Source organism: Coenobita brevimanus, chromosome 23 (genome assembly GCF_032717465.1).
Source record: "Coenobita brevimanus isolate Jiangsu-jjx chromosome 23, ASM3271746v2, whole genome shotgun sequence".
Lineage (NCBI taxonomy): Eukaryota > Metazoa > Arthropoda > Malacostraca > Decapoda > Coenobitidae > Coenobita > Coenobita brevimanus.
In genome coordinates, this window is record NC_136976.1 from 38,407,241 (window position 1) to 38,420,493 (window position 13,253).

The following is a 13,253-nucleotide window of genomic DNA, read 5'->3' on the forward strand; positions in this document are numbered from 1 at the left end:
AGGATGGGAACATTATTGTGGCAGCGGAAGCTAACCCCCTTACCAACGCAGCGGCAATGAGGCATGACTTTTAGTAGAAGTGTCAGCCAGAACTGTAAGGAGAAGGTTACATCGTGCTGGAATACACCATCGCACCCCAGCTCAGAAGGAACAGCTGACGGACCAGCACTGTGCAGGAAGACTGGCTTTTGCACAGCTCCATGTTGAGCAGGATAATGACTTATGGGGCAGCGCCATCTTTACAGATGAGAAGCATTTCTCCTCTAGTTTTCATGGCAGAGTCTGTTGTTGGAGGAGGGATAATACACGGTAAGATATGAATTGTCGACAGTCTTGCAATACATACGGCTGAATTGCAAATTAATAATCATAGATTTAAATACTGTAAAACGTATTATGTTGTTGAGAGTGTGAATGTGATGCAAATGTGACAAGAGTTTGCATGGTTGTTTTAGTTTTTTTGGTTTATTGTGACCCCACTTTGGCGGGATGAGGCGATTAAGGGATCACATGCTCATCACATTTACACTCCAAACACCTTTTACTGTGACCCAGCTTTGTGTCCATTCCAAAGCACATGGAAAAATAAAACAAAAATGGCCGTTTCATATGCACAGGATCTGGGTCACAAGCGTCGCGACACCCCCCTTACCATTTAGCGCCGTCTTTTTCTCTCCCTTGCACGACTTTAATTATATACGCTGCTCTCAGGTGTCTGCCCTTTCCTCTCCTCCATCCTTCTTTCCTTCCATCCTCTTCTGTCTTTCTTTCCTTCGTTCTTTCCTTGCTCTTCTGCTTACGGATGACAGTACACTCCCTTTTCTGTCTTTCTTTCCTTCATTCTTTCCTCTTCCTTCTGCCTGTGGGTGACTCTACGCTGAGTGACAAGCCAAATGGTTTCCTGTACACCAGGAAACCATTTACTACGCTGGATGGTAACCATGTAACCAGATTTTGGCGCCGGGTGGTGTAGTGGGTAATTACGGAACTCCAATTGGATTGAGCCGGTGTAGGCTTATATCCAAGGGGTGGTTGGGGTTTACTGCTCATGTAATGCCACTCAGGGATGAATGAGGCTGGTCACTCTCATCTTAAGTGTCAGGACCAACTTGCCTAGCCCCGGGCTCCTACGCTCCTTATGGGGCAACAGAGGATTGGATGATGGATATATATATATATATATATTATTAAGAAAAATGGTGGGTGGACTGAATATTAAGTATAGTAATAGTAAATATCAGTGCAATTGAGTCTTTCATCTCCTTCAGTGTTTATTATTACGATTATAATATTATTAAGAGAAAACTATTTATTGATTTCACTTTACTAATCATAATTTAAAATAAGACGCTTATCCACATTCTGGTCACATCCATCACTTATGTGATTAACCCGTAGCTTAGACAAAATGTAAGGAAACCCGATCGTCCGTGTGTTTCATAGCTTACTCACGGGACACAGGTGTGCTGTACTTTCATCATCTATTTAACTACACAAGTGTAGTTTGAAATTAAAATGTCAATTGCAGTGGGCAAGGCATATTATAAAATGTTACCTGTCAGTGTTTCCTAGCTATGACTATACAATCATAGGATGTATTCTGGGTTAATATAATACTTGTTGCCTAACCACATTAATTCATGTGACATGGGAATAACGTAATAATAAAATCGCTAGTCTTTTACATATATAGAAGTATGTGGATTACATATTTCATAGAAATATTGGTCGTGATTGTAATGAGATAGGGAGACGCTCTGTCAATGTCCATTACCATGCCCTAGATGTATACTCTCTCTCTCTCTCTCTCTGTCAGTGTGTGTGTGTGTGTGTGTGTGTCTGTATGTGTATGTGTGTGTGTCAGACACGCGAGTCGAAATTCTCAACCTCTGAACCCAGACGCTTTGGCGTTGGCAGTGCTGACAGTATCACCAAATTCTGACCGGGGCTGTACATACGCTAGTGTTTAAGTAGGGTGTTTTTTGGTTTTCAGTGGTTTTACTGCATGGTTCTCTTGGTGTTTAGCAATACTTTAGGAGTTTGTGTGTGTGTTTTGGTGTCTAAATGTGCCAGAATTACTGGAAAACACTGCCAAATTAAGCATAGGCACTGTACAAATATGTTAGTTATTGGTTGGAGGTGGGTATGGGCAGGGTCTGGATGTGGTAGGGGAATAGTATTCATTATCTGGATGTTGCCGCAACCCGGACATGCCTTTGGCTTTGTTATGTCTGGATAAATGATGGATTACTGCAGTTTCTATCGCGTGTACACAGCCTCCCATTCAGCTGATAATGGTGCCTTCCAGTCAGCTGATTGAGCCAAGATGGCCACCCATTTGCTGTGGTTATCTGGCTTTCATTCTGTTTTGTGCATGAAACGTCATTGCTTATGCCAAATAACAGTGCAAGTGCCTAACAAATAGTGCAGTGTGCAGTATTAAGTGGTAGCTTTTTTGTGAAATACTGAAACATGTGACATGGAAATTGTGTCTGGCAAATATGCTACCCCTAGTGGAGAGTGTGGTGCTGCTGAAGGGCACCGAGGGCAAGCTTATTGACCCCGTGATACGATAGAGATTATGTGATGAGTTTTCACAGCATAACCCTGTCTTATAGCATGTGTCTGTACAGTACAGTACATCCCCACAGTACGCGAGTTCTGAGTACGCGATCCCCCTTGTACACAAGGACCTATTTTTTTTTTTTACTTTAGTGTATATTTTATTAGTATGCAAATTGAACTCCTTGTAAACGAGATGGGCGGCAAAGAGTGGCCCAAATCCGGGATTACCCCAAGTACGCGACATTGTCCCCCAAAGAAGCAATAACAGGTAAAGGTCTATCTGTCTATCTGTCTATTGCCAGACGCCATAATCCCATAAGGGGTGGCCATTTGACTTTGAGCTATTGGTTTTACGGGGGTGGGCACTAACCCTCCACCAACCCATTTGTTGACACGTAGGGAGCACGTTTGGGTTGGTTATATGGTTACTACCCAGTGTTGTAAATGGTTTCTTGGCTTACAGGAAACCATTTGGCTTGTCACTCAATGTAAAGCCACCTGTAAAGGAAGGAGGAGCAATAAGAAGTGACAGGATAGATGGAAGATAGGAAGAGAGGAGGGCAGGCACAGAAAAAGAATGATAAAGGCTAAGGAAGAAGTAGGCAGCACTACATCAAATGAGTGGATGATGGTCGCCACCACCTACCACCAATGATTTACCTAGTAAAGCCATGATCTTGTAGGTTTACTTTATCTGAGGTAATATGTCTTAGGTAGTTTCCCTGTATAGTACAATACTGTACTTAGATCTGAAAGGCGTCTCAAGGTTGCCCATGAAGGGGGGTGCCGCCCATATGTAATTTTTCCCATAAGTTTATGTGTTCACAGTACGCAAATTCCTAGTACACAACGTCCTCTGCCGCCCATGTAGGCGCGTACTAGGGGGATGTACAGTACTTCTTTCTGCCTGACTCCCATTCCTTTGCTCTTGCTCTTGTTACCCAGTATTACTGCTGTCTCTTCTATTTTCTCTTCTGTTATTCCCTCTACAGTCTTTAATTCTAATACAATAAACTGTCAGTTATCAGTAACTGCATTTTGCAACATATGTCATTGTCTGTCAAAGGAAATAGCTGAATTTCTGCTGGGAAGATTCTCTGGGAAGCCCCCAAATTGAAACCTGTGCATTCTTCTCATTGCACAGACACAGTATCCTGGTAGCCTTACAGTATAATGATATTTTATCATGTTTGTTACAGTATTTAAGGGTAAGCAGTACAGGTTTAAGGTTTTATAGCAGTTCATACCTTTTTTGAGGAATACTACTACTCAGTCTGTCAGTATGTCACCATCCAACACCCTCTTGGCCAGTATAAGCTAGGTAATTGAGAGAGTGCTATGCTGTACTGTAATTCCTCCTCCTCCTCCTCCTCCTCCTCCTCCTCCTCCTCTGTTGCCATTTTTCTCTTTTCTTGAAAGAAAAAAAAAAAAGGACCCAAGGCTTTGAACAGTAAAGCCTTATCCACCCAAATAAGTTTGAACCAAATAAAAAAGGGTGGGGGGGGAGGGGGGCAACCCAGCTTCAAGATACTGTGTATTCATTTTTATATGATTGGACATATTGCATTGAAAAGACTGGAGATTATAGGCAGTGAAACACACCTTGATACAGTGTGTGGAAGGTGCAAGAGGCTTGCATGTAGGGGTTTTAGTGCTTACATTAACATGCAGGTATGAGATACTGGTGGGGCATGAAAATGAAAAGAGTAAATGCAGAAATGGGATTGTTGAGGAATGTGTGTGGAGGGCAGAGAGTGGATAGGATAAGGAATAATGTAATTAATAAAATTTTCGGAGTATGAGAGACTGTGTGTCACTGTTTAGGTGGTATGGTCTTGTGGATATAATGGGTGTGAAAAGAATGGCAGAATGGGTATATGAGGCATTTCATGGAAGAAGAGCCAACCAGCCAAAAATGTCAAATGGACCTACAGGTTTCAGCATGTTCCCTTGGCCTAGATCACACATTTTTACTCACAAAGAAATGAATATCAGCCCATTTTGTACAGTCAGGTCCATAGTGTGGACCCCCAGCAATTGACCATATTGTATTCAGTTGGCCCCACTAGACAATGCTCCCATGGGGGAGAAAGAAGGGCCACTGGGCGGACACCTGCCAGCCAGTGAGGCACTTTTTGGCCTGTAAGTATCATATCTGATACCTAATACCTGTCAGTTTTATTGCATAATTTACAGATATAATAGCTTTAATGTTTTCCAGATTTTTTTTTTTTTTTTCCAGGGTTTGGGAGGGGGATTTCACTTACTTGAGATTAAGGTTTAGTGGGTGGGAGATTACAAGTACAGGCTATTTCATGGCCTTCAAAATGGGATGAGAACTGGCTTCACAACATACAAAAATATTCACCGCTGCCTTACTGGCTGGCAGGTGTCCGCCCAGTGGCCCTTCTTTCTCCCCCATGGGAGCACTGTCTAGTGGGGCCAACTGAATACAATATGGTCAATTGCTCAGTTCATTTTTTCCTTCAGTCCATATCCCCTTTGGCCCTTTTCCTCACAGAACCACAAATCTCACACTCTACTGATATATCTCCATTTTGTTTCCCCGGTTACCATCTCCTTACAAACTTCCGTAACAAGGGCGGCACCTGTTGTTATATCAAATCCCAATATGCAGTTGACACTATTTTAAACTTCACTTCATCTAGTTTTGATTACTCATTATATAAATTAAATTGTCAAAATATTACCAAATATATTTTTGTAGTTTATTGTTCACCCAATGCTTCTTCGGAACCCAGTGTATTTGATTCCATGTCCATTCAGTTGAATAACCTTGGCCTTGCCCTTGGCACCGAAATTACCATTTTGGGTGATTTTAACATACACAATGTTGAATGGTCATTACATTCTGTCCGGACTGACGACGCTGGTCTAGAGTGCAAGCTGTTTGCGGAATCATTTAATCTCACCCAGTTGGTAAAGCAACCAACCAGAATACCTGATAATCCTGACCATAATGCCCATCTCTTGGATTTATTTTTGACAAATAATCCAGATCAATACAGGATAGAGGCACTGTCACCACTTGGATCCTCTGACCACAATCTCATCAAAGCCTCATTAGTTAACCCTGCCACACCTCCCTGTTCTGAACCTGTCAGGGTGACCCGATGGCACTTTGATAGGGCAGACTGGGATGGATTTAGAAATTATCTTGCTGATGTTCCATGGCAGTCATTCTTCTGTAGTGATCCCAGTTCTACCCAGTCCCACATTTGCGACTTAATACTAGCTAGTATGGATTTATTCATACCAAGTCAACAGTTCACTAAAAGATTTGAACTCTCCAAAATGGTTTGATGGCAACTGTGCCAGAGCAACAGCCCAAAAATCATTAGCATATAACCCTTACTTAAAATAAAAAACAGCTGAATCACTCCCAATTTAAAATTGCTAGAAATCATGCAAAAGCTGTATTAAATCTATCTAAATCAAACTTTCTTCAAAAGCAAGCATCAAAACTACATAACAACCCTAATGACAATAGAATATTCTGGTCAACTCTTAATTCTTTCAATAATAACTTTAACAAGTCATCTTCCATTCCCCCACTAAAATCTTCAAATGGCGACATTACAAATGACCCACGTGGGAAAGCAGATATCTTTGCCAGTACCTTTGCCAGAAACTCTACCATAGACGATACCAGCCAGAATGACCCAGTACTGGAACTTGATTCTCCCGAAATTGCCCCACTTAAAATACAGACAAGATTCGTAAAATCCATCCTAGACAATTTACCTACCAACAAAGCTCCAGGCCCAGATGGAATTCCACCAATTGTTTTGAAAAAGTGTTCCCCTGAACTTGCCTCTGTCCTAGCTAAATTATTCAGACTATGCATATGTACTTCTTTATTCCCAAATTCATGGAAAGAAGCCAATATCCACCCAGTTCCGAAGAAAGGAAGTTCGTCTGATCCCTCCAATTACAGACCAATAGCTGTCAAATCTTCTCTTGGTAAGGTATTTGAAACTTTAATTAATAAGCACATTGTTAAACATCTTGAATCCAACAACTTAACCCTTTGAGGTTTTTGGGCCGGGCAGATTTCGTCTGTGCCAGAGTAAGCCACTCACGCTGACCCACATTTTCGCGGCCTGGTATTTTACTTTGATCGCTCTGTGTCAATACACTTTTCATGATAGAATGTTGGTTTTGGTGTCATTTTAAAGCTGAATAGTTGTACTTTACCGTAGTATGTTCAAAAAAGGAGAATAAAGAAAATAAAATGTCAAAATGATGAGTTGAAGTTAGGCGAAAAGCAAAAATTTTATACCTTGCCGTAGAAAAATATTCGGCAAAAAATAATGAGTAAAGATATGTAAATTTGGTTTAAACCATGCAAAAATACAATAAATTACCCTTACAGTGATATATAAATTACGGTAATTTTTTCATTTCATTATGCAGTAATGCAAAAGGAAAGAGATGCACAATTTTATTTTAGTCTCGGCCGCATATTCTCTTACCGATGTTTTTCTTTGATTGGTCAGTGTAAATACACTTTCTATGATATGATGCTGGTTGTGTTGTTATTTTGAAGCTGAATAGTTGTACTTTATCGTAGTATGTTAATAAAAGGAAAACAAAGAAATTAAAAAGTCAGAGTGATGAGTTGAAGTTAGGCAAAAACCAATAACTTATATACCTTGCTATAGAAAAATATTCACCAAGAATAAAGTTATAAAGAAGCAAAGCCATGAGTGAGACTCAGCTGTGCAGTACTGCAACACACAGAGCAGCCATTTTGTGACATCTTGCTTGAGCCTCTTTGGTATGATGCGTAAATGCGATTTATGGTGAATATTTTACAAAAGTTTATTAAAATGACGATTAAAAGCGTCATCCGAATCTCTGAGGTTGGATTTGAAATGACGATCGAAATAGTCATCGGAATCTCAAAGGGTTAATTAGTGATAGCCAATATGGTTTTCACCACGAAAGATCCACCATTGACATACTCAGTCTCTTAACTCATACCATCCATCAATCAATTGATCTTTTTGGAGAAACTCATGCAGTAGCCCTTGATATCTGTAAAGCTTTCGACAGAGTATGGCACCGTTCCCTGCTGTCCAAACTCCCTTGCTATGGACTAACGTCTTTTGTTCCTTTGATTTCTTCATATCTTAGTGACAGGAAAATAAGAGTAAAAGTAGATGATGTATATTCCAATTTCCACTCAATTAACGCTGGCGTGCCGCAGGGATCAGTTCTGGCACCAACCCTATTTCTGGTTCATATTAATTATCCTGCTGTCGGGCCCTGCTGTGGATGTCACTGCTTGCATTACGCAGTTGACCCTTGTGCGGTGTGATGCGGTGAGGATCTGTCCGTTCTCCCCTTTGGGGCTAAGATGCGAATGAATGTGTTTGAATGGATGAGTAAATGGAGAGTGAGTCGTCCTGTCTCGGCTACCTCCCTTTCCTTGGGGGAAGCAGCCTAGGTATATAGATAGATAGATAGATTAATTATCCCTTATCTGTCACCCATAATCCCATTCACTCATATGCAGATGACTCAACACTACATAGTTCATTCACACTCAGACATCCATTTACAAACCTAATATCTCTACCTATCAACTCAGTACAGCCATCTCCATAAATCAAGATCTGTCTACAATCAGTGAATGGGGATAAAACAACCTTGTCTCTTTTAATGCTAGTAAAACTAAATATATACAGTTTACTAATAGACAGATATTGCCAGATTCATACATTACCTTCAGTGCTACTAATATTCCCATCTCCAAAAGTATTGAAATTCTTGGCATCTCACTTAACAGTGCCCTCAGTTGGACCTCTCATGTCAGATCACTTGCTAAAACCGCCTCAAAGAAACCTGGATTATTGTACAGAGTCCGTAACTTCTTCGCCAACGAGCAGTTAGCTATAATTTATAAGAGTCATGTGTGCTCTCAGCTTGAATATTGCTCACCCTTGTGGAACGGTTTTGGAGAGGTTGCATTAAGACAACTAGACAAAATTCAGAATAAAGCTGTTAGAATCATTAACAACCCTGCCATTACATGTAAACTACCTCCCCTGCAAGTAAGAAGGAATGTTGCCTCCCTTGCATTATTTTACAGATATTTTTTCGGCAAATGCTCAGACGAAGTTGCGTCCATGGTGCCACCTCTCCATGCCTTCCCTCATGCTACACGGGCATCTGGTAGCGCTCATGACTGGAATGTCACTCAGCCATATTGCAGAACTTCTGCCTATCAGAATTCTTTCATTCCCCGAACTGCATCTCTCTGGAACTCGCTTCCCCAGAGTTGTTTCCCTCCAAATTTCAACCCACAACTGTTCAAGTCTAACTGTTACAGATATTTTATGAACAGAGGACACCAGTAATCTGGTGTATGGATTATTTTTTTTTACTCATTTGTTTTTCCTTCCTCTGTTCTGTTATTTATAAAAAAAAAAAAGTTACAAATGGTTATCATCATTATAAATATGTTTACTCTTGCAATATGAAAACCTATTAATCTGTCAATTTTTGATGAATTCACAAAGAAAATTGGACTGGCCATTACAGAGATATTAGCTTTCAAATTTTTACATGCATTTTTCTTGAATACCTTGTGTACGGTTGGTTGGCCCTTCTTCCACAGAGTGTCTCATATATGAGTGAGTCTGAAGGAGAGAGGAGGTATGGTAGGCCAGGCAGGTGGATGGATATGGTAAATGAGTTTGCAAGAAAGTTAGGTATGGAAATTGATAAAGCATGTGAACTGACAGCTGGAATTGTGGGATGCCACAATAGTTTAATCTTACTGTGTATAACATTATTCCTATGCAGTACTTCTTGCTGAAAAGTGTCACTACTGTACTTTTATGTTGCAGGTTATATTCCCACTTCAATTTACTGGAATGTTGGGTAAAGTTGATGTTGTTGCTGATGTTGAAGGTGGGGGAACTTCAGGACAAGCTGGTGCCATACGTCTAGCAATATCAAGAGCACTCCGGTCTTTTGTTGACAGTGATACAGTTGAGAAGATGCGGTTGGGTGAGTTCTTTCATTCATTTTACAGTTATACAATTCAGGAATTTTTTTCACAGTGCATTTTCATTTTCTATTTTAAGCTGAAAGTAGCCTGAACAAGATAATTTGTAAGTACATGTAATGAAGCATGAAAGGCTGAAGACTAATTTTAAATATTGAATATAGAGGACTTAAACAGTGATGTCACTATTATGTCTTTGATTTTGCTAGTGGACGAAACCATACAATCCATGAATGGCAGCACAGGACCATCCAAATGATTGTCTTAACTCAGTGATCATTCATATCTCATCATGCCATCTAACTGTTATGCAGTTGACTGCACCAACTGGCAAGCAAAGAGTAATGTCTCCCTCTGTCAGTTTCCTTCCAACCAAGAAAAGCAAGAAAGGTTTTATAGCAGTTGTAATGAAACGTGGCTGGACACAGATCCCATCCTCTTGACACTAGCACTTACTCTGTCATAGGTGAATATAGTGCCCTAATCTGTTGCCTAATTCCCTGTGTGTATGAGTATACATAATAGATAGGTTCAAAGTGATTGGCACAAGTAGCTCACTATAACTTTGAGAATTCTGTTACATCTGCAATGCTCAGTGCATGAAAACATGCTCCACTGGTCCTGGGACTACAGTATTTCCTGTCACAATGATCCCTCACTACAACTTGCCAAGATTTCAGGCTAGAGTCTAGACTCAAATATGTAAAATGCAGTTTATTTAACAGATATGATACTGCTTGAATTATTTGAGATGTGACTAGGATGCTGGTTGATTTGTTTCTGTTGTGCCATACATATGGGCAGTTTTAGAGCAAAAAACTGCTGTTTTTTTAGTATTAAGGTACAGTGATACTGGTTATCACACATAATTGGTACCGAACATTTTGCCTGATAATGGAATTACTGTACTCAATAACGAAAGCACAGAACCTACTGGATGTATCCTAATTGATACCAGGCATCGCAAGCGCAAGCACAAATTTTATCGTTTTACAACAATTTAGGCCCACTGAAATATCAGAAACAGACTTAAGCATAGTTAGGGTAATAGAAAAGTATCAAAAGGGCACAATAAGGAAGAAAGAAATATCACAGAGAGACCTGAGATGAGCTTGAGGTAAGGATTTCTGAGGCTAGGGGATGGAGAGTTAATGGTCTTCACCACCTGGGATTAACTCTTCAAGTAGGACCTCATCCTTGAATGCCTCAAAGCCATCAGAAACTACAGACACCACACCATCATCGTCAGTAGAAACCAGCCCAGCTGTGTGATAACGATTTTTGTTTTCTTTTTCCCCCAAAAATGCATGATAATGACAGGAGTGCAGATTTTCATCTTACAGTGATAATGAAGACCATTATAACCAAGTGCAAGATAACCAGGGGATCATGGTGTATGAAAAGATAAGTTGTAAAGTTACTTGTACTTTCCAAAGTTTAGACAAGTGACCGCTTTGGAACATGCTCATTATCTGGTAAGTATTAGAAAACCAGACTAACATTTTTTGGTTAAAAAAAAAAAAAAAAAAACTTGGACCCCAAGCTGTCGATGTAAAGCATTGCTCAGTATGCCTCTGCCATACCTTGTGCACAGACTTGCCATACAACCTCCATGACAAGGTTCATAGTGGATCGAAATGAGACTAAAGATGAACTTAGTCGACCTCCATATAACCTCATCCTTTCTGACTTAGTCAGTTCATCATTCCCTCAGACTGCATCACTGACAAAAGTTTGGTCAAAATCCATCAAGGGGTTAAGGAGATATCGTGCCCACACCCATATGACCTTGAACTTTGACCCCTTGACCTTGCTGACCTAATCAGTTCATCATCCCTTCATACTGTATCACTTACAAAAGTTTGGTTGAAAACTGTCGCAGGGTTCAGTAGATATCGCATGAACACCCATATGACCTTGACCTTTGACGCTGCTGGCTCATCATCCCTTCATACAGTATCACCGACAAAAGTTTGGCTGCAATCTGTTGAGGGTTTTAGGAGATATTCCCACAAGGATGAACTAAGTCAGCTTCATATGACCGTGACCTTTGACCCCTCGACCTAGTGGACCTAATCAATTAATCATCTCATACTGCATCACTGACAAAAGTTTGGTGGAAATCCATAGATGAGTTCAGGAGATATGGCACTCAGAAAAGTATTACGGACTCGCAGACCCACACACTCACTGGCCGAAATATGAATGAACAGACCAATCACTTAATGTCTCTTCCATCATTGGTGGGCAGAGGCATGAATATATATAATGTACCTCATGTTTGGGGCATTTGAGAACGTGCATTGATACATGTTATAAAAAATGTTAAGGTGTGTCCCACACATCACATAACTCCAAAAAATAAGTTAACAAGGTAATACAGTAAACCCTTGATATAACGAACTAATTGGAAGGAGGGGTGGGTCGTTATATCCGAAAGTTCGCTATATCCGATGGTCGTTATTAACCGAGGAATTACTGACCCAAGTTTGCCATATCTGTGGAGTCGTTCGGTCCTATGTGCACAACCACAACTTACTCTATGAAGTCTGACATGAAGAATTCAATGATTTATGTATCTATACAGTACATGTATATTAAATACCATCCTGTATGAATATAAATACAGTGCCTGTAATGTAATGTAGTACTGTTACAGTACACATACCATGCCAGGGAGTAAACTTCCACCAGATATAGCGACCTTTGGTTGCTATATCTGGCGGAAGTTCGCTCTGGAAATAGAGAGTTGTTATATCCGAAGTTCAGCCGCTTTACAACATTCTTCACCTGTGCGAGTGTCACGTTTCCTGGCACTGCATTCCTTCTCCACACAGCCTCAGAACCAATCATATTTACTGCAGCTCTGCTCTCTCTATTCCCATGCATCAGGCTTTCAAAATATTCTTTCCATTTGGTCCTTACTTCATTCCCATGGGTTAATAATTTACCACTTACATCCTTAACACTTTTACATATCTTTCTGCTGTCACTTCTACATTTCTGCACCCCTTTCCAGAATAACTTCCTATTTTCAGAGTAATCTGCATTCATTTTTCTTCCTACATCATCATTTACCTCCTCCTTTTTCCTCTTGACTAGTCTCTTTACATGCTTCTTGCTCTCAGTATATTCATTTCTTATTTCAATTGAACCCCTTTCCTGTAACCACTCTAGCCACTTCTTCTTTTCCTCCACTGCTCTCTTAACCTCTTCATCCCACTGTGCCATATCTTTATTCTTTGTTGTTATTCTTACCACACCACACACCACAAAAGTAATCCCTTTATGCATTCCACAGGCTGTCCAGATCCATTTCATTCCAGTTCACTGATTCTAACTTCTCCCTCACTTTGGTCCTGTACTGTATTCATCTGCCATTTCTTAGATCCTCAGGTTCTCTAATTTCAGTCGTTCTCCCAGACTGCACCTCTCTCTCCTGGTCCACCTCACTCCTCCTAGCTTGATCTTACAACAATCATATGATCTAACAGACCTCTGCATCATCCTCTTATGGCCTTCGTATCAGCAACCATTCCCAGCATCGGCCTCTGTATGAGCACATAATCAATCAGGCTCCATTCAACACAATCCCCGTTCCCTCTGTCTATTTATCTATTGCTAGATGCCATAATTCTGTTAGGGGTGG

At 40.5% G+C, this 13,253-nt stretch overlaps 1 protein-coding gene across 3 annotated transcripts in view; it reads left to right on the forward strand.

The window, feature by feature from the left end:
• The window catches only part of mRpS9 (mitochondrial ribosomal protein S9), a 266,276-nt gene that overhangs the window by 235,918 nt on the left and 17,105 nt on the right, over nt 1-13,253 (forward strand). For all 3 annotated transcript variants that reach the window (XM_080267237.1, XM_080267238.1, XM_080267239.1), the window contains one exon: nt 9,444-9,606. In XM_080267237.1, coding sequence (XP_080123363.1) covers nt 9,444-9,606 — 163 coding nt within the window. The remainder of the gene's footprint in view (nt 1-9,443; nt 9,607-13,253) is intronic.